At 48.9% G+C, this 21,489-nt stretch overlaps 1 protein-coding gene across 1 annotated transcript in view; it reads left to right on the top strand.

The window, feature by feature from the left end:
* The window catches only part of LOXL2 (lysyl oxidase like 2), a 93,686-nt gene that overhangs the window by 24,197 nt on the left and 48,000 nt on the right, over window positions 1-21,489 (top strand). The window contains exons 2-3 of the mRNA XM_030312389.2: window positions 5,663-6,086; window positions 12,353-12,528. Of these exons, the coding sequence (XP_030168249.2) occupies window positions 5,732-6,086; window positions 12,353-12,528 (531 nt within the window). The 5' untranslated portion in view covers window positions 5,663-5,731. The remainder of the gene's footprint in view (window positions 1-5,662; window positions 6,087-12,352; window positions 12,529-21,489) is intronic.

A 21,489-nucleotide genomic window follows, 5' to 3' on the forward strand; every position in this document is an offset into this window, starting at 1 on the left:
AGGAGGGGCTGAACCCAAGCTCAAGTGCAGGGCTGTTGGGTAGAGCAGGAGAGGCCTGAACTGGGTGGCAGTGAAGCAGCGGTGAGGAGCGACCACAGGGCATTTTGCTCTCCACCCACCCAAGCTTTGCTTTGGACGTTGGTTTCCACCTGGTAGTTTTTCCCTCCTGAGGGTTGTTTGGATGCCAGGGAGAAAAATGGATTTTACAAAGCAATCATGGAAAGGAACATTCAGGAGAGAAAGCATGAAGAGATAATTTCAGAAAGGAGGGAGGGAGGAAGGAAGGGGAAGGAAGGAAGAAAGGAAGGAAGGAAGGAAGGAAGGAAGGAAGGAAGGAAGGAAGGAAGGAAGGAAGGAAGGAAGGAAGGAAGGAGGGAGGGAGGGAGGGAGGGAGGGAGGGAGGAAGGAAGAAGGGAGGGAAGGAGGAAGGAACGAAGGAACGAAGGAAGGAAGGAACGAAGGAATGCAGGTGGCCAATAGCAAGGAGTGGGGGGCTCAACCTCAGTAGTAACAAAAATGCTAGTTAAAACAAAATACCCTTTCCAGCTTCTCAGATACAGAAAAGTTTGAAAACATGGCCTTAGCTAGAATTTTGAATTTGTGGGGAAATCTACATACTACTGGCCGATGTATAAATTGACAGTCTTGCCGGACGGTCTTCTAGTTTTGCAAAAGTATTGACTTTTTACCAGCTCTTTGACCCAGCAGTTTTACTTTTTGGAATTGATCCCAAGATTGTGCAAAGTTTTAGCTCCAAGGATATTCATGTCAATAATATTTATAGCAGTAAAAAATTCTGTGATAAGATTATCCAATTTTATCATGTATTAATAAAAACAATCTTGTAAAAGAATAGTCAAGGTGGCATAATATTCGCAACATACTGTTAAATGTGAAAAGCAGTTTGCAGATAAGTATGTAGAAAATTATCCCCGTGTTTTGAAAGGATATATGTATGTACAGAAAAAAAGGCTGGAGGGATATATACCCCCATGTTGATAATATTTACCTCTGACAGTGATATTGTGAATTATTTTCTTCCTTTTACTTGTTTGCGTTACCCAGATTTTTATCATTAGCTTGTATAACATTTATAATAAGGAAGAAAAAAAGCATAAAAGTTATTTCTAAAAGAAGAGAGAAGCATCTGGGTCTAATTCTTTATAATCCCCCAGAGTAAGAAGCAGAAGGCCCCACAGAAGAAGCAAAAAAATTCAGGAGCACTTTTCTAGGAAAGATTTAGGAGTTGAATGCTGGCCATTCCCACAGATTGGAGAATCCAAGAAGCTGGGTGGAACAGTTTATAGATATACACATCCAGAGAGTAAGATTTCTTTTTAAAAATTTCAGGGCCACATATTCTTTTCATTTCTTTCTGAGACATGAATAGATGATCTAGGGGCACCTGAAGCTCTCCTGTGAGGGGGAGCCTGGTGGTGGGGGGTAGGGGAGACAGGCAAATCCTGGACTGGGGTGGGCTGCTAGAGGTAGTAAAGCCTGGTGGGGGGAGGGCATAGCCTGGGTCAGTCTGTTGCCCATATTCAGAGCCTGGCTTGCACATCGTACCATCAGTGCAACCTTGGGTGACTTGCCAAACTTCTCTGTGCATCATTTTCCTCCTGAGGATAATCATGGAGTTTACCCCATTTGAATCAGGTATGTTAGGACACACAGGTGGTTTGAAGGAAGAAGTTTATACTCATTGATTCCTAGAAACAGGAAACAAGGCACACCACGGGGGACCACATGCAGAAGCACCAGGGTCGGTCAAAGGCAGAGGGAGTGAGGGGAAACTGAGGGCTGTGACTGCCCCAGGAAGGAATGGATGAGGCTAAAGAAGCAGGCTAAGCAACTTGAGGACCAGCCAATTGAATAATATCAGCTCACTCTGGGGCATTAGGAGCTGTCTCTAGTTGTCTGGTACCTGGCACTGGGGTGATTAGGGCAGGGGGATAATGCCCCAGAGGGGATCCTAAGATCGTATGAGATTTGGGTAAGGAGGTAGTTGGGGGGGGGGGGGCGTGGCTCTGGATTGGTTGGTTTGCCTGGGAAAAGTGCACCTGTAAGGAATTAACTAGCCCTGGGAAGGTTAATTGTGTAAAGCACAAGCAAAATACTATTTGAAAGGAAATCAGAAGACACATTCATTCTGATTAGAGGAAGAATTTCCTGCGCCCTTTAGGGCCCTTCTAGCTGGGCACCTGACACATTGGCACCTGACAGATTAACAGGAGAAAATCAAATTTAATTTCATACATATGGGGAATCTACACAGACATGGAAATTCCAAGGACAGGCAAAAGGAGTTACATTTGTCTTCATGAAGTAAAGGAAGGGGGTAGGGGTCTGGGACTTCAAAGGGAAGAATGCAGTTCACCGGAAGATGATAAAGAGTAAATGTTTGATAAACAATGTTTGCAGGGGCGGGGCGGAGGGGGCAGGGGTGGGGGGAGCACTCAGGCCAACTCAGAAACAATGGGACACACAGGACTTTGATCAAACAGGCCCTGCTAGGTTCCTCCCTGTCTACCACACCTGGTTCACATCATAATGTAGTTTTCTATGGTGACAGCTCTCTTCCTGGAGCAGGTTCTCCATCTAAATATTTTTTAGGCAGTTAAAGGGGAGGGAAAGAGCTTTTCCTGAATCTGCTAGGTTTTGATTGCTTTGAACTCAAAAATAATCTTCATGCTAAGGTGGCCCATCTTGGAGTGGCCTGCCCTTGGCCCCCACAGGGGCATCTGGGAAGGTTCCCTTGAAGAATGGAAGGGGCTGTGACACATACTCTTTGGAGGGAAGGGGAGCGAGAGAGGATGGGGACACAGTGATGTGTAAAACTTAAACCAAGTATAGGCTGCTGTGATCGGACAGGTGACATGTGAAAGTCTGGAGCGAGGGCAGGGAGAGAGGGGTAATTGGAACTGAAGCCAAGAGTGTAGCTATGTGCCGATTGTAGCTGCTATGTGCGGCTTCTACGGGGCAGGCAGAATTTGGGCATTTCTTACATGTGCTGGTGGATCGTTGATGTCTGGGTAGCTTGGGAGTGGCTATTTCTGGCTTTGCCTGCCCTAAGGGGCAACTCCGATAAAGTCCTGAGTCCTCCCTGGTTCTTGATTTTTCTCCCTCGTAATAGAATCATAATCTCTGCCTCCCTCACCACGCCCCACGGTTGTAGCGAGGTTCAGTGGAGCTTGTGGATGCAATTGTGCAACAACGGGAACGAAGCGTGGCCGGGGCACAGGAGGCGAGGATGCTTCCCTTCAGAGCCACGTTGCTGGCAGTGGTCTGAAGGGGGCCATTGCAGGAACCCCTGCGACTTTCCAACCTTGTTTGTGACTCACAGGATGATGGCAAATGGATCTCCGGTGTAACCCGAACTAGCTTGTCTCCCTAACAGTGGCCCCGCACCCGCTACGGGGCACTGGGCACTGCCTGGCCATCCCGGCAGCCTCTCCAAGTTAGATCATCCCCCCTGGGCAGCTCTGGGCAGTTATCTGGTCCTTCCTTGATGGTGACGTGCCATGAACTGAACACAATTAGCCTAACCCTCTGTACCTGATTAAAATAGAAAGTATTATACTTCTGGCTTCCACGTACTAGTCCTGGTTTTCCTTCTGGGGCCCCATATTCCAAGACTACTTCCTCTCCTGTGAAACATACCTGCAGTCCTTTTAAGCTAGTGGTTCCTGTCTCTGAATTATGGAAACACTGAGACACATGATCTACGTGGTTATCTCTTGCTATAGCCCTCCCTGTAGGATTCTTAGAGGTAGGCTCCACTGGGCTACGGTGACCACAATTGTGAGAATTTACATTTTTTATTTAGCAAATGCTCCTGCCGCACTTACAGTATGTGCCACTCATTCAATCTCCGTAACATTTCGGTGAGCTACGTAGTATTATCCCCATTTTATAGGTAGGAAGCACAGAGAGGCACGGAGAAGTTAAGTATTTGCCCGAGGCTGCACAGCTGGTAGGTGTCAGAGTGAGGATTCAAATGCAAATCATCTGGCTCTAGAGTCCGTGCTCCCCGCTCCTCTGCTGTCCAGTCTTCCCTCACCTGATCACGGGCCTGGCCGCTCAGCCCTCTCCTGTCTGCCTCCCCTCTGTGCTAAGAGCAGACTAGACTCGGCCCCCCAGCACCCCTCAGGGAGAGAAACCATGCAAAAGGACGGACCTGTCACCAGGACGTCACTGGCGTCAGGACTGCTGCCTGAGGCTTCTGCTTGCAGAAACCATAGCTCAGCTAAGGACAGGCCCTGCGTGCTGGCTGTTTAAGGAGACTTTGCTCCTGACCCCCTCGCTCCCCAGCCTCGCCGGACTGCGGTCCAGAGTATGAGCTGTAATGAGATCTGAGGTGTGGGTGGGCAGCGTGCCGGTGTGTCTGAAGGCCCGGAGCCTGAGAGCAGAGCCATAGGAAGGCTCAGATGGGTGTGCAGAGAGAACAGCCCATGTTATGCTGGTGTTTCTCCTGGTGTTCTCTGTACCTGGAAGAGGCCATTTCCGTCCAGCTGAGCTAACGTCCCGAAGGAGGGAGGACGTCGCACACGGGAACACCCGGAAAACACACCCAGGCCCCCCCCCCCCCATGCAGTGCGCTTAAGCGCCATGCCTCACCAGTGGCTCAGTCCCTGGAACCAGATCACCCTCTCATGCAATAAACGTGTCCATGAACCTGTAATGTTTACTCTGGAGGAGCCAAAGAAGAACGAGCTACAATTCCTGCCCTCGAGAAGTTTGTAACCTACCTGGGGACATGGAAGTGTCTGGAAAGGTTGAGAAGAATGTCTAGATAATGAGCCCACCTTGGAAGGAGAGAGCCACAGAGGCCGCTTCAGTAGGGATGTTGCATAAAGGAGGCGGGAACTGGTCTGGGCCCTGGGGAACGAGCTGTACAGAGGTGGGGAGAAAGAGGAAGAGTGTGCTGGATGCCCTCTGATTGCCCTGTCTACTGCTGCCCTCTCTCCCCACCATCCCCTCTGCCCCAGGAGATCAACCCATACAGACTGCACCCCCCGCCCCCCCCTCCCCGGGGCTTGGCCTCATCCTGCAGGGTGAGCTTGCCCAATAGGAGACACTGGAAAGAGAGCAGAAGACAGAAGAGAGTGAGGTCAGGCATTTTTATTCTTCCTGCTCCTGTTGCTGTGGTTTGGCTCTAAGACCCTGCACTGAAGCCACAGCTCCAAACAGGCGACCCGCTCAGCTTGGCCATGCTCTCTGGTCCTGTCACTCCCTCCCCAACCCCTCAAGCTGGAGCCGGAAGGGTCTTGCCTCTATTGCCAGCCCAGAGCACTATGTTATCTTTTGTTTGTTCCTCTGAGCTCTGCTCAGAGCTCGTGTCTGAGATGGTCTTTTTTTAAAACTCTGCTCAAATTAAGTTTGAATGTGCTCTGGTTCCTGCCAGGAACCCTACTGAAAACACACACACGCACACACACACACACGCACACACACACACTCACACACACACATTTCAAAGATATGGAATGGTAGATGAGCAGAACAGGTGAGAATTCACAGACCTGTTGGCTGAAGTGTAAGGTGGGAGAAGACAGGGGTCGGGGTACAGAATGTCAAGAGCTTCAAATACTAAGCAAAGGAGTAAGGAACTCACCGGACGTTCTGTAGATCCCTATAACCTGCATTCCTCCCTGTCTTCCAGGACACTCCTGCCTGCCGCCCCTCACCACCCAGCACCCCCTCGGTCAGGTCCTCCAGCCAGAGGACAGGGATGGAGAGGCGCGGAGTCTGGCGCCTTGCCAGCTGTCTGGCCGTGCTCTCGCTGCTCCTGTCCCTGAGCCTGGCGCAATACGAGAACTGGCCGCACTACCCTGAGTACTTCCAGCAGCCGGCCCCCGAGTACCACCGGCCTCAGGTGCCCTCGGACGTCGCCAAGATCCAGCTACGCCTGGCAGGCCAGAAGAGGAAGCACAGCGAGGGGCGGGTGGAGGTGTACTACAATGGCCAGTGGGGCACTGTGTGTGACGACGACTTCTCCATCCACGCGGCCCATGTCGTCTGCCGGGAGTTGGGATATGTGGAGGCCAAGTCCTGGACCGCCAGCTCCTCCTACGGCAAAGGGGAAGGTAAAGGCTCTATGCTTTGGAACTGAGTGCTGGTGTCCCTGGAAAGCCCAGGAACGGTCCCCTTTTGCACAGTTAACCTGGTAAAGGAGGCTGCAATTGCTGTCAAGTGTGAATTCCTGGTGATACTTCGGCTGGATAGCCTCCTACGTCTGCACGGGAAGGTGGGAGCAGACAGGTGCTGGGAAAGGGCACAGTGACCAACCAGCCTGCTTTGGACTTTCCTGGTTTTAGCACATGAAGCCTGCCATCCAGGAAATGCCTCCCCTTGGCCAAAGCAGACCAGTTGGTGACCCTAGGTGAGGGCTGATATCAGGCTGTACCCAGGGCTCTGTGTGCCCTGCCTGGGGGCCGCATCAGCCAGGGGAGGTGGCGCCTTTCTCCCAGTCGCCCCCTTGCAGGGGTGCCTTTTGCTTTTTCTCACAAAGGCCACCTATAGGCTCGCGTTCCCTGCCTCTCCCCACCATGCGGCTCACATAGCATTCCTGTTGTTAACACTAATACGCTGTTCTGGGCTTGTCCGTGATAGGAACAGAGTTGCTTTGGGTTTTTCGCTTTGGTTGGCCTACCCTTTCTTCCCTTGTCAAGATCAAATCAAAATATTTTTGGGGGAAAAAAAAGATGTTTTGGTAAAAGCTTTGAGGGAGAGCAGGTGTTGGAGTCCAGAACCCTGAGCTGGGTCCACGGAGCTGGGGAGCTAACCCATAATATTCTCAGTTAAGGTCGGGGCTAGAGTCTAGGACTCTAACTTTTGGAAGCCTCCCAAGTGGTTGTATATATATCCATGTTTGGTAGTCATGGAAATAGATCATTGTGATGATCCCTTTCAACCCTTGCTTTCTGTTACTCTAGCAATGACAGGAAAAAGGAAACCTATCTCATATGTATCTTACCTCCATGCAATTGAGTATGTTCTGTGGAAATAACCAGACCAAGAGACCACACTTAGAGTAAACTGTTCTTGAAGCTACCTCCGGGTTCCCTAGCGGTGCCGAGATTAAAATAGCAAAGACGAGTTGGCAAATGCTGTCCTCTTTTCAAACCTTTGGACATGTCTCCATACTTGTACATTGCCATGTATTCTGCTGGCCGAGTAATCCAGAGGTAACGTCAGGTTTGTGTTTTCAATCCCAGGCTCTTAAGCGTAGGTCTTTTATAACAAATACTTTTCAGGGCTGTGGGGTTTTTTCAGTGACAACTTTATTTTATTTCTACCCAGACTTAAGGTTTACCTGTCATCAGATTAGATGGATGTGGTTTTTTTTCCCATCCCAAGTTCACCTGACCAGAAGTAGGCATGGGGTTGCCAGGAGGTGGGTTAACCTGGCTCAGACTTCGCCACCCAAGGGGGACGAAGGGAAAAGAGTTAAAGAGAGCAGAGGGAATGTGTGAAGGAGCAGTTAAAACCATGGTGCCTGGAATCCGGGCTGGGTGAATAGAACGGTACTACTTGGGGGACTTGTGTGGAAGGCTGTAATGGGTCAGGGTAGAGACTGCAATACAAGAAGGAGGGTGCTAGAAACATCTTTGGGGATGGGTAGAGATGCGGAAGCACAGCAGAAGGGTTGAAATGGACATTGGGGAGGGGTGCCATTGTTGGTGATGACAAGGTCTAGGCTGCAACCATGGGAGAGTGGCTGATGTAGGGCGGAGGAAAGGCAGTGGGGAGAGAAGCTTTAGTCACAAGATGCCAAAGAGTCCTGGAAGGGTCATCTGTGTGGATATTGAAACCAGCAGGGCTCAGGAAAGGAGAAATATCAAAAAGAAAGGGAGAAACAAATGTTAAAAAAAAAAAATTGTGATCTGTCATGTCTCCCAGCCTTGGGGATTATGTTGTCTGCGTAAAGTGGCACTTGATTTTTACATCATGAGAGAGAGAGAGAGAGAGAGAGAGAGAGAGAGAGAGAACACAAGCTGGGGAGAGGCAGAAAGAGAGGGAGACACAGAATCCAAATCAGGCTCCAGGCTCCGAGCGGTCAGCACAGAGCCCGACATGGGGCTCGAACTCACAAACCGTGAGATCATGACCTGAGCCGAAGTTGGACGCTTAACCGACTGAGCCACCCAGGCACCCCTGAATATAAAGATCTTTGAATATCTTCAGCATCAATTTTGGATTCTCAGCACTGGGTACATGGTAGGCACTCGGTAAATATTAGCTGATTGATTCATTTTGATTTAGAAGAATACTAAAAAGAGCTGACAAGCAGTCATTGGCATAGAGATCAGAGGATGTGACCAGCGCCCAGGGGTGTGCTCCCATGGAAGGAGTTTAGCCTGCAAGTCAGCTCTGTCGGTGAATTGGGAACCCATGGCTGAGCACTTACGAGGCCGTCCCTGTCACCTGCTCCTGATGTGCAGGCAGTAGTAACAAAGCCCCAGGAGAGCATCCAGGCCCTCCCAGGTTTTCCAGCCTGGACTGTCAACAGGTCTTTTCCCCTAAAGTGTCTTTGAGCTCAGGGAACTCATGGACCCCTTCAGAGGGTTCTAGAGGGGACAGCTGCTCTATTTCACACCCTCCGGTTGGGTGTCACAGTGACCTTTGCTTCAGTCTCCAAACCTGAGATCAGATCTGATCGCTCCACTGCCCCCGCCCCCACCCCGTTGTTCAAATCCGAGTGACAAAGCCAGCAGATGACCACAGCGGGGAGGGGGGTGGGGAGCAGAGGTTCTAACTTGAGCAATTGCCCTGAAAGCAGCAGGGAATACTCTGGCATTCAAAGAGTTTCATTTGTGATCTCTATCTTCCAAATGGTCTGTTAATTGGTTTCTACATCTCCTCTCCTTTCATCAGGAGGAGCATGTGCTAGAGTGAATGAATGGACAGAGTAAAATGAAGTTTTGCTTCCGGAGCAGCTGGCCTTTTGTGCCCAAAGTTAGAGCCCCATCTGTGATCCAAGGGCCTCTTTCTAGCAGCTTCGAACTGGGCCCAGAACCACCCTTCATCCCGGCAGGCAGAACCAGGGCTAGCTGCTTGGGGATCAGGACGGTCTAGTTGATAGGAATTAAGCATACTGTTAAGTACTGTTAAGAAAACATACTGTTATCGAATCGGGCCAAATTAGGATATCGTGCCTGGTGACACTATCTTAGGCTACGTAGAAATTTACACTTCTACAATCTACGAAAAAATAACTGGTGAGAACATGTGAAGCGTAGGATTATTGACAGTGAAGGGTAGCTCTTTGGGATGCCTGGGTGGCTCAGTTAGTTGAGCGTCTGACTCTCAGCTCAGGTCATGATCTCACAGTTTGTGAGTTCGAGCCCTACATCGGGCTCGCTGCTGTCAGCACAGAGCCCGCTTCAGATCCTCTGTCCCCTTTTCTCTGCCCCTCCCCTGCTCACTCTCTCTCTCTCTCTCTCTCTCTCTCTCTCTCTCAAAAATGAAAAGAAAAGAAAGCAGCTCTTGGGGTCAGCTCTTTGAGGGAAGTTAGTTCCCTTAGCACCCCAGGGAGCTAATTTCAAATGTTCCTTATCAAAAAGTAAAGCAGGCCCTAGAGCACCTGTTCTGCAGTTCCCAATGGTTCTTTTAGCTTTGCGCTGTCCTGCTTCCCATCCCCTTAGCTGGGGTGGTTTCTCTTATCACAGATGGAATAAGGGCCCTGCTCCCTTTCACCATCTCTGTCCCTTCAGCAGCTTTGCCACCGAATTTCCAAAGAAGAGGCCCCACTTCAAACGCGGACGGTCTTTTCCGTTGCTAATACTTAGCAAGACAAACATTGGTTTGTTGCTGAAGCAGCAACTGATTAGGGAGCATATGTTTCCGTGGAGTTCGACGGCTGGGAAGCAAGGCCAAATTGAGAAACCAGTTGGAAAACCTCAGCCCAGATGTTTTCAATAAGCTTGTTGTTCCCCACAATGTGTCTGAGGTGCTCTGGTTCAGGCCCTGACCAGCCATCCGTCACAGCGAACACATTTCAGAAGGTCCCCGGAGTCAGGGACTGGCCCCGCATCCTCTCTGACCTTGAAGAACCTCAGATTCTCCTCAATATTCTTGTCTCTATAATGGGAGTGTTTTTATCTGTGTTTTCCTTTCCTCGTGGAAACAGCGGGATTCCCTGTTTTTCTGATTTACTGGAAGGAGGAAGGCAAGGGGGGCTGGGCACGTACTGGGCACATACATTATCTCATCAAATCTCCATGGTGACCTGTTTGTTGGGGATACTTGTTTCCACTTTAGAAATGGGAAACAGGTTTGGTTAAGTAGATGGCCACGTTATGTGGTGCCCAAGCCCGAGGCAGAGAGAGTTTGAGCCCAGGTTATCTGGCTCCTTTATAGTATAGAGCCCTGCCTGAAGCCATGAGGAAAAGGAGACATTTGACTTTGTTTCCTTTCATTTTGTAAGGGTACTTACGAAAATCACTATTTGGAAACCCTCTAGCACTTTAAAAAATTATTTTTAATTGTGATAAAATACACATAAAAATATGCCGTCTTCATCACAATTCAGTGTACAATTCAGTAGTGTTAGTACCTTCATATTGTTGTATGACCAATCTCCTGAACGCTTTTTTAACTTGCAGAACTGAAACTCAGTCCTTATTCAACAACCGCTCCTCCTTCTCCCCTCTCCCAGCCCCTGGCAACCTCCATTCTACTGTCTGTCTTTATGAACTTGACTCCTCTAAGGACCTCATCTAAGTGGAATCATCTAGCTTCTGTCATTTTGTGACTGGCTTATTTCACGTAGCGTAATGTCCTGAAGGTCCATCCATGTTGCAGCCTGTCTTAGAATGTCCTTCCTTTTTAAGGCTGAGTAATAGCCCAGTGTGGATATAGACCACAATTTGTCAATGGACCCTTGAGTTGCTTCCAGCTTTTGACGATTGTGAATAATGCTGTATTGCACGTGGGTGTGCAACTATCTCTTTGACACCCTGCCTTCAGCTCTTTTGGGTGTATACCCAGAAGTGGGGATTGCTGGATCGCATGGCAATCCCATTTTTATTTTTAAAATATTTATTTATTTATTGAAGTGTAGCCGACACACAATGTTCCATTAGTTTTGGGGTGTACAACATAGGGACTGGAAAAGTCTCTGCGTTACACTATGCTCACCAGGAATGTAGCTGCTACCACCTGTCACCGTGTAGTGCTATTACAATACCATTGACTATATTCCCTGCTGTGCCTTTCATCCCCACGACTTACTCATTCTATAACTGGAAGACGGTACCTCCCATTTTTAATTTCTTGAGGAGCCGCCATACTGTTTTCCATAGTGGCCACACCATTTTACATTTTTGCCAACCACTAGTGCATGAGGGTTCCAGCTTCTCCACCACTTTGCTGACACTTGCTATTTTCTGTCCTTTTGGTAGTAGCCATTCCAGTGGGTATGAGGTGATGTCTCATTGTGACCAACCCTCTAGTACTTTGCATGCTGAATTCTCTACTTAGTGCAGATCAAGTAGAGACACGGAGGTGAGCAGAATTCCATAGGGCCCCCCAGGCAGATTGTTCGCCTGACTTCTGGAACGTGAGGAGGCAGCTCTGTGGGTTGGTCTAGCCGGGCCATCTTGGATTCATTGGCTAGGAAACATCAGGAAGTGAGAAGAGCACTTGCTGGACCAGGTTCTGGGTTCAGGGGGTGAACCTCACTGGGTTCAGTGGGAATATTAATGCCTTGAGGCACCCAAGAGTCAGGGGAGGTGATACGTATGAAAATGCTGGAAAAACCCCACACCTTCAGTTGCAGGATAGCTTACATTTTCCCCAAGGGGTCAGAGTTCAGCCTCCGCTGCGGATGGAAGGTGAGTCTGGCTTGTGCCATAGTCAGCATCACTAAAATCACCATCGTCATTATTGTTACCATGCTTGAGTAACTACGGGCCAATGATAAACTAGGCATGCACCATGTATTATCTCTAATCTGTATACACAGCCCTGCAGTTGAGGTGTCTGACGAGAGGGGCTTTGACCAAGGCCATATAGCTAAGTGGCTCTGCCAGCATTAAACCCAGCTTAGTATCCAACATCTTTGCTCTTTCTACCACGCCACGTGACTTCTGGGCTCAAATTTGGTTTCTGTTCATATCACATTCAGTCTACCACATCCCCAGATCACATCAGCTGTCCACTCTGGAACGGGAATCCAGATGGTCTAGAACTATACCCAATATATGAAACATACTAAAGATCGATGGATGACCACAATAACTGCCAAAATGAGAGAAAAATTCTCTTCCTGTGTATGGCGTTGGTGCCCCCAAAGACTCAAACCTCCTTTGACGCAGTGCTTGGTCTCTCTCTTCTCTGCTTCCTTCAGGGCCCATCTGGTTGGACAATATCTACTGCACTGGCAAAGAGGCCACCCTCGCAGCTTGCTCCTCCAATGGCTGGGGTGTCACCGACTGCAAGCACACAGAAGACGTGGGTGTGGTGTGCAGTGACAAAAGGATTCCTGGCTTCAAGTTTGACAATTCGTTGGTCAACCACATAGAGGCAAGTCTCGTGCTCTTGATGACCCCCTCACGGGAATACTTTCCTTCTTCCATGAAACTCCGTTCTTGCCTACTGATTCCAAGAGGAGTGTGTGAGCACGAAAGAGGGGACCCAAGCCAGCCTGGTTTGGTGCAGGGTAGTTGAGGAGAGGGTTTCTGGGGAAGGGGATACCGTCAGTGGGGAAAGGACATTCCAGACACATTCCAGAATGCTTGGGAAAGGGCACAGAGGGGCTGAGGCGTCAACTGGGGATAAATAGCTCAGTACTGCCCAACAGTAGTGGGAAATGAAGCTACAAAGGGTGCACATGAAAGCCCTTCTGTGCTCTTCCCAGGAGCTTGCCCTTTGCACTGAGAAAATGTACTAGTTTTCAGTTGCCGTGTAACAAATTACACCCCCCCCCTCCAAATTTTGCAGATTCAAACAACAGACTCTGTTAGCTCACTTAGTTTCTGAGGGTCGGGAATCCATGAGCAGCTTAGCTGGTTGACTCTGATCAGATTCTCTCATGAGGTCACCAGGGGCTGGAGTGACCTCTCCCAAGCTGACTCAGGCAGCTGTTGGCCAGCTTTCGTTTCTTTCTGGCTGTCAGCTGGAACCCTCTGATCGTCTGCACATAACCTCTCTATAGGCTGCCTAAGTATCCTTAAGACGTGGAGGTTGCCCTTCTCCAGAGCGAGTGATTGATTCAAAATGGAAAGAGAGAAAGGGAGAAAACATGGAAGCTACAACCTTTCATAACCTAATCTTGGGAGCAATATACCATCATTTCTGCTATATCCTGTTGGTCACACAGATCAATGTACACAGTGTGGGAGAAGATTACGCAAGAGTGTGAGTACAGAAGGTGGAGACTATGGGGGGCCATCTCGGAGGCTGGCTACCAAAGGGCCATTGTTTCCAAATCTAGCTGGGGGTCAGAATCACTTTTAAAATGCAGATACTGGGGCCTCACCCCAGACCTCCTGAATCAGAATCTCCCACTAGGGGAGGAGACTAGTTTTTAAAGCTCTCTCAGATGATTCTGATGTTGCCAGCCTGACCCAAGTCAGCCTTTGGAAATGGCAAAGGACTTGTGACCCTCCTACACTTATGGCTAAATTTCAAAGTTAGCTTTTCAACAAGTTCTCCACCCAAACAACAAAATCAGTAAACGTTTATGGCACTGTCCTTACGTGCAAGGTGTGTGGGGCTGAGGGCGGGAGGAGTGGGCAGCCTCCTCAGGGACGTGGTGGACGTCACCCGCAGGGCACTCTGGGATCTGCCATGAATCCAGGCCAAGGATCCTTCCCTGTGCTTTAGCCTCTAGCTGACCCCAGGACCCACGCTGAAGAAAGGCAACTTGAAATTGCCCTATTTGGGCTCCGGAGGAAGTTCTACCCAGACTGTGGTCTTTACATTTTCCTCTCATGAGTCATCCCGTCCTGCTCTTTTCTCATATGTTCCTAGAACACACTGAGTCCACTGGGAACTCGTCCAAGCCTGCGGTATAGCAAAAGGATTTCCAGCTTTCTCTCAGCTGGCAGGATCAGACCAGAGGAGGATGTGACCCTCTTCACATGCCGCTGTTTTATCCGGGAGAAGCAGAAGCGATTGTTGAGGAGTAGACGTGCTTTAGTGTCCCAGTTACTAATGGCAACTTCGCTTTGCTGTGAAGTCTCTGATTTGGAGGATGGGCTCATCCAGCCTAGTTTCACACTTCCCTCTCCACTCCTTGTTACCTCATACGGAATCGTTGGCACCCACTTATATCTAGCTCATCTTTCTAATGTGTCCTGGGGGGAAGGGATATAGCTAATTCACCGTTGTATCCAGTAGAAATAGTGCCAGGAACCTGATGGGGACAGTGTCTCCAACCCCCCAATTTTCTTCTTCCTAGGAATGCATACCAAAGATTGTGATCCCCCAAAGTGAAGAATCTCCCAGGATAAAACATCAAAGGAAACAGTGATAAGCAGCACATAGAAGCAAATCATTCCTTCATAGCATCTTAATAGATGCTTAATAGATATATGAGCTTATTTATAACATCTTTATTTTATCGATAACATCTTTATTTTAGTTTTATCTTTTTTAACATTTATTCACTTTTGAGAGACAGAGACAGAGCGTGAGCAGGGGAGGGGCAGAGAGAGAGAGGGAGACACAGAATCCGAAGCAGGCTCCGGGCTCTGAGCTGTCAGCACAGAGCCTGACGCAGGGCTCGAACTCACGAGCCGTGAGATCATGACCTGAGCTGAAGTTGGATGGTTAACCAACCGAGCCACCCAGGGGCCCCTATAACATCTTTCATGGGCTTCTGTTTAGCCAAGAACCTCAGGATAATACATTTGGATTGCCAAATGAAGATCCGGGCTTCTGGGCATAAGAAAGTCATTGATAGCTTGAATAAAAAGAAGGTGAGCCAAAATGTCAGTGGGTTTGGGGTTGGGGAATGAAAAGACTCATCTGCCACTAGAAAAAAACGATTCGGGAAAAGATCTCTACGAGTGGCACTCCAACAGAGAAGTGTCTGTTGAAACTGGCTCGCAGAGAAAGCAGAAACTTGACTGGGTAGAATAGGCAGAGAAGTGAACCCCCAAAATATATTAAGGAGTACTTTTTTATTTTGGAAGTGCTAACAGTCCATCACAAAAGCTCAGTACCTACCTTTATTCTGGACATTCGTTGGGTGCCTGGTGCACACACAGCATGGTCTGCCATACCCTTAGGGAAAGAAAACATGGCCCTTGTCCTCCTGCCGTTACAGCCTGAGAAGACGAGATGCATGCCTTTAAAAAACCCGAGGATCATTCCGAGGCAGGGAACCTAGACCCTAAATAAGTTTATAGTAACCTAGGGAGGACTACCTGGGGAATGACTGGTTTGAAGCGTTCCACACTTTCCATCTTCCTAGAAGTCCTCCCTCTTGCTGTCGTACAATCAGGCTGGTTACCACGAGCCAGACTGGGAGCTTTCTTGTCCAGCCACAGACACTGAGGAAACTTTCAACTGATGAGCAGCCCCCTGTAACCTCTTCCTTCTGATACCGGCTGAACGTAGGTCGTGAAAGGGCCCACATCTCAAGATGTCTGAGGAGAACCTTTGAGAGTTACCACTGCATCTAAGACTTTGTAGCTAAAGCTCATGTTTACTGTCAGAGCTGGCCTGATGGGTAGGGAGCTGCCCGGCCCACCTTACAGGGGGTATTTGTGGGATGCTGAGAAGTTTCTCTGAAGTACCTCGTGTAATAGCCTGTGTCAGTAGCTGAAGTCATGGAATCATTCCTCTTGGCTAAAGAAATGTCCCCTATTAAACATTTGTGGATGAGAGGAAGAAGTGTAGGCTGGTGAATGTGCAGTTAGGTGGGGTCACAATGTGATGACTAATGGTGCCTGGGAGAACTGTGGGCTAATCAGCGTGAACACAGCGGTATTTTCTGGGGCCTTGCTCCTGCCTCTCCTACGGCGGAAATTTGCATGGAGATTAAAATGTGCACTGATAAAAGTTATAGGGGACACAAAAGGGGGGGGGGGGGGAGTTGCTGGAATATGACATGATTGAATGAGATTCAGTAAAACCTCAGTAAGTTGAGATAAAAGGCCCAAACTGTAATATATTCGGGATGAATTTAAGATCCTATAGCAAGGTTCATGGGAAAAAATCAGCCACAGAGTGAAAGCCAGGGAGAGTGACTAGAAAGCCTTGACTATATCTTTAAAATCCCTGAAGGGGACTGGCTGACTGAAGCTTAGTACAAGCCAAGGCTATGATATGGCTGGTAAAAAAGAAAAAAAAAAAGTAAACGTACACTGATGCGCTGATGGAATTCTTCCCTTAAACTCTGTTGTTTTGGATCAAGAACCAAGTACAGGGTTCAGTTCTGGGGGCATCTCTTAGCTAGGTCACCCAGGGGACAGGCCAGCAGGATCTGGAAACCATGTCATATGACGAAGTGAAGATACTGTGTCAAGAAAAGAGAGGAGGGGGGACATGTGGGCTCTCTTTAAATATTTGAAATGTTACCATGGAGAAGATGTTGCTTTCTTCTAGCCCAGAACCAAGATGGATAAGAAGGTAATGGACGGGATGTAGATTTCAGCTCAGGGTGAAAACTCTGTAACACTTAAGACTACCCCACCCACAGTGGATGGGGCTACCCTGTTAGTAGCAAGCTCCTGGTCACTAGAGTAATTCAGCAGGAACGGGATGACCTCCTGCCAGGAATGTTGCAGCCAGATTCCTACACTGGGAAGGAAGCAGGATGAGGTGATTGCCAAGTTCTAAGATCCCTTGTTAACTCTGCATTTATGAAAATACACCCAGCCCATGATGGGGGTGCCCACAGCTGGCTGCTGGCAATGCACACCATTGTGTGCACTGGTGTCTCTCTCTCTCTCTCTCTCGCTCTCTCTCTCTCTCTCTCTCTCTCTCTCACACACACACACACACACACACACACACACACACACACACACACAAGGGATGCCGGCTGGTATATGTGCTGGGTGCTCTGGCTCTCTCCCTGCCTCTTCTCTGGTCCCCCACAAGCTTGACCTTGAAAGCAAGAGCAGACTTTCTGCTCTCACTCTTCCCTATCAAAGTGTGAGAGCCTAAGGCCCTCCCTTGACTTCCCCAGTTTGGAGTCCATAAATTCAAAAGTGGCCAAGAGTAGAGTGTGGTCAAAGTGAAATGTCTGTTAACGCTCTGTCTGTGTCTTGTGACCCCTGGGGTAAATGACTGACCTAATGAACCTGATGAGGACACCTGCCCCCCCTTCCCACCTCATCTCTTCCCACCCTGCTGTGAAGGGTGTGGTTGGGCTCTACAACATGCATCCTCATTGGCTCCTGGAGGTTGGGACCAGATCACAGACCATTAGAGATGACCCTCACAGGCTCGTGCCATCTCTGGAGTATACTGGAATTCCCCAAGCAGAGAGTGGAAGAAAACTGCGCCTCAGTCTAGACCAAGTTCATCCCACTTTGGGATGCCAGAGGCATGAGTCACTAAGCCCAGGGACCTGGCTGATGAGTTTCACTCAATGAGCTAACTGTGTTTCCAGTGGACTCCTACATCTGCTAGGGGCATCCTCAGGGGCTCTTTGATGCTTCATGATTTCCCTTCTAAAGAAGGGGAGAAAGCACACCTCCTTTATATGACTGACCCCACCAAGAGAGAGTTCACAGGTTTGGACCCTGAGCTACCTATTGGCCAGCAGCCAGAACCCTGGGCAAGTCCATTCTCTTTATTACGATGAGCTGGTTGAAATCAGTCCCTTCCAGCTATGACAGTCTGTGACCCAGAGTGGTGATGGTTTCTCCATCAAAATGACACCACATGCACTCACCATTTACAGGGTAGTTTTAAATACTCTGTAGGGGAAAGAAAAATCAGATGATTTCCGCAAAAATACTTGGCAGACTATGAAGTGCTACAGGAGCTTAGCCCCACCACTGGTTCACCAGCCTTGGTTCATTGCATCCAGAAAGTTCACCAGGCGGGGTCTGGGGTCTCGGTTCTCCGGTTTGCTGACACAGACTATACTGTCACATCTTGCTGTGTAGCCTGTTTTAGACCCCGGAGTTCAAGTCAGGACCCTTGAGTTCTGGTCTGGCGGAGCCTGAGAACTGCAGCTGTGTGTCCAGAGTGACTGACCCTTCCTGGGTCTCTGGACACCTCGCTGTAAAACAGCATTCTCACAGGGCAAGGGAGTCTACGGCCCGAGTCTACGGACAGTCCCCAAAACCTTCTCAGAAAGAGGCAAGCAGGAGCAAATCGTGAAATGCAAAATACTGTTGGTTCCAAGCAAATGGATCTTTTTTCAACCTAGAAAACAGAGCCCCAGCTAAACCTCCCAGGATTTCAGAGGCTCTTAAATTGAGAGGCTTCGTTTCCTGTCTGTGGCAGTGGGCAAGTTGGAAAAAGCATTAGATAAGAAGAGATTACAAATCCAGATGCCCTCCTGAGGAAAGCTCTCTACACTGGCTGTTTTGCACATTGCTAAGTCATGTGCTCATAGAAGGGCTCAAGGCTGAGGCCGTGTGTTGTGAGATCAGGGAACACGCAGCTCGTTTCCTTTTCTTCGCCTCCCCACACCACCTTCTTACCTACCCATTTTTTAAAGGCTCTTTTGCCAAGGCAGTTAGGTTACCAGAACTGATTGGGAACCCCCAGGCTGTGAGATTTAGGTGTGGCCTGGCCTCCAAGCCTCAGTTTCTCCTTGTGACAGCAGGCAGCCCCGAGGTCTGGAGAGGCCAACAGAGGGACGAAGAGGACGGGGCTGAGAGAATCTGGTACCCTTACCCTCCACGCTCCCACATCCTTCTGAAAGGGCACTGAGACCTGAAAAAGCTCTTTCTTCTCTTAACCACAGGAGCTGAGGCTGCTGTGAATTCTTAAAATTCCAGGAGTCCAGGTTTTTATTAGTCACACTCAGCTGCCAGAATGCTTCAAGGTTTTCCTCTCAGCCGCAGCCTTATCTCAGCCGCATCTGGGGCCTCTAGGAAGGTCCGAGAACTTTCCAGCCGAAAGTTTTCCCCCTACCTCCCCCTCCACCAGAGAGAGGGTACAACAGGTGACTGAGGAAAGAAAGGGGGTCTGTTCCCATCTCTGTGCAGTGTCAAGGCTGGTCTTGACCTAAAGCCTAAATCTCCAAGCCTAAATCTAGTCCTGCTTCCCTGATGGCCACAGGAGAGCTGGGTGGCCTCCTTCTGTGGCAGGAGGAGAAATGGTGGCCAGACTGTCCAGCGAGGGAGTAAAGAGCCATGGTGGAAGCCCACAGCCTCTGAATCCCTAGCCTCGCTGTGCTGTTGAGCTGAGCATCAGCTATTGCTGTCCTGGGTTTGTCTCATAGCTCACAGGGAGGTTAGGCAGAGGATGGATGTATAAGGTCCTGTCCGGGGTTAACATTCCGTGATTCTGTTTATTGAGTCTCTATGCGGTCAGGGCTTACCAGCGACCACAAGGAGCACACAAGAAGTCATTCCAGGGTGACCTATTTTCCCAACGAAAAGTAGGTCATAGCATCTGGAAAGCAAAAGGGCATTTATGCAGATAACAGAACAAAATATGTGAAATTGTGCACATCCTGACAAACTGGGAACGGGATGCTTGGCCAGGGTGGTGTTCACACAACTCTTTGAAAAGTATAAATACCTTTATAATCCTTTGCCAGGTGACATACGTGAATAAGCCGCATTACAGTTATCTGTTCCATGAAATAAATAAGTAGCATTATAATTTATATTAGGTGAAATAAATGAATGGACAGCATGTACTCAAACTTTGAACAGTGTAAATTGGGTGGAAAATGTGTGGCAGTTTGGAAAGGGAGAGAATATGGAAGGGATACTATATGGGAGTAGTGGGCAGGAGAACGACTCTCTTTGCCCTGGTTGGGGGATCTATTCTGTACGGGGAGTCCATTGATGTGACTAGAGTGGGGCTGCTGGGGTCCAGCCCGCTTCTGCAATGGACCGGAACCGTTCAGATGAGACTTCAACCATGTCGGAGGGGTCAGTGCCAAGGAATCCCCCCACTCCGTTCCCAGGAGGCGGTTAAGACAGTTGGATGCGTTATCTGGTCATGTATTCATTTGATACATTTTAATTGAGCACCAGCCACTGGGAATAAAGAGATTGAAGAAGTGGACAGCTTTGACTTCCTGGAGATTACGTGGAGTAGTGGAGAAAGACAATTTCACAAATCGTTACTTTGTTACCATGGTGATGATTACTCTGAGGAGCAGTAGGCACCCCAGCTGGGAGTCAGGCCCAGGACTTGGCTGGTCTGCGGCCTCAGTCCCCCTGCTGGGTGGGAGGGGCCGGTTGCTGGAACAGGTGTCCTGCCAGCTTCCTGCAGACAGCAGGGCTTGCTTTCTCCAAAGAAGCAGTCTCTGTGACCTACCCCGGTGCTTTCAGGTTGGAAAATGAAACACAGAGGATTCGATTTTCCAGCAGCCTTGCGAGGCTCTTGATTTATAGAAGGAGGGCCCAGACAGACTGCAGGTTTTTTCCTCTGGTGGCTCAGAATGACCTCAACTGTCCACACCACCCACCCCGACTGATGTCCATCCCATAGAGCTGAGGACCAGAAGTCACTGCAACGCTTTCTCTCTTCCCTTTCATCCACCTGACCCGGTTGGAAGTCGCCGGATAGAGAATGCTACTTCTTATATGGCTCCTTACTCAATGAATTCCTGATTTGATCGAAAGGAGGTACAGTGTAGCCAGGCTTTACTACTACTCTCTTACTGTTTACAGATGAAAACATCCAGACGCGTGCTGAGGGTCAGATCAGCTTTTCATTCAGCTCAGTAGCTCCCTTAGCATCGGATTTTGAAAGGACAGGGAAGGTGTTAATAGCCCAGATGACAAGGGAGTGCATCGATAAAGCGTAGACGTTCTGTTTGTCCATCTGTAAGTCACACAGGTAGAAAGAGAAGCAAGTACTGCCTAATTGTTTATTTTGCATTAAACAAAGAATAAAGGCGGTCTTTATTAAATTTTTGGCTTGGGAGCTCAGTCTTCAGCTAAGTTGAACTCCTAGCATTTGGATTTTTAAAAATCATAATTGGTTCATTCCAAAAATGTTTGAGGACCCCCTATGTGTCGTGTCTGACACTAGGAGCCATGGGTAATACAAAAATGAGTAAGGCACAATTCTGCCATTGAGGGACTCACAATTCAAGGAGGTGGCAAAATAGATGCAAAGATAAATACTAATAGTATAAGACAGTTAGCGTAAGTCAAGGACTGACTGACTGGCTCAGAAAGCAAATGCCAGGGGAATGAACAGGACGTCAAATCTCTATGGACCAGATATTTGGGGAAGGGGGCTTCGTGGGGGAGATGGTGGTGCCTCTTTCCTCCTCTGTCGTGAGTGACAGCAAGAGACTCGCCTGTCCGGTTGGCCTGTGTGTCCCAGGGCCTCACACGGTGCCTGGGGGGGGGGGGGTGTAGCAGCACTCAACAGTCAGTT

This window comes from Lynx canadensis, chromosome B1, assembly GCF_007474595.2.
Source record: "Lynx canadensis isolate LIC74 chromosome B1, mLynCan4.pri.v2, whole genome shotgun sequence".
Classification (NCBI taxonomy): Eukaryota; Metazoa; Chordata; class Mammalia; order Carnivora; family Felidae; genus Lynx; species Lynx canadensis.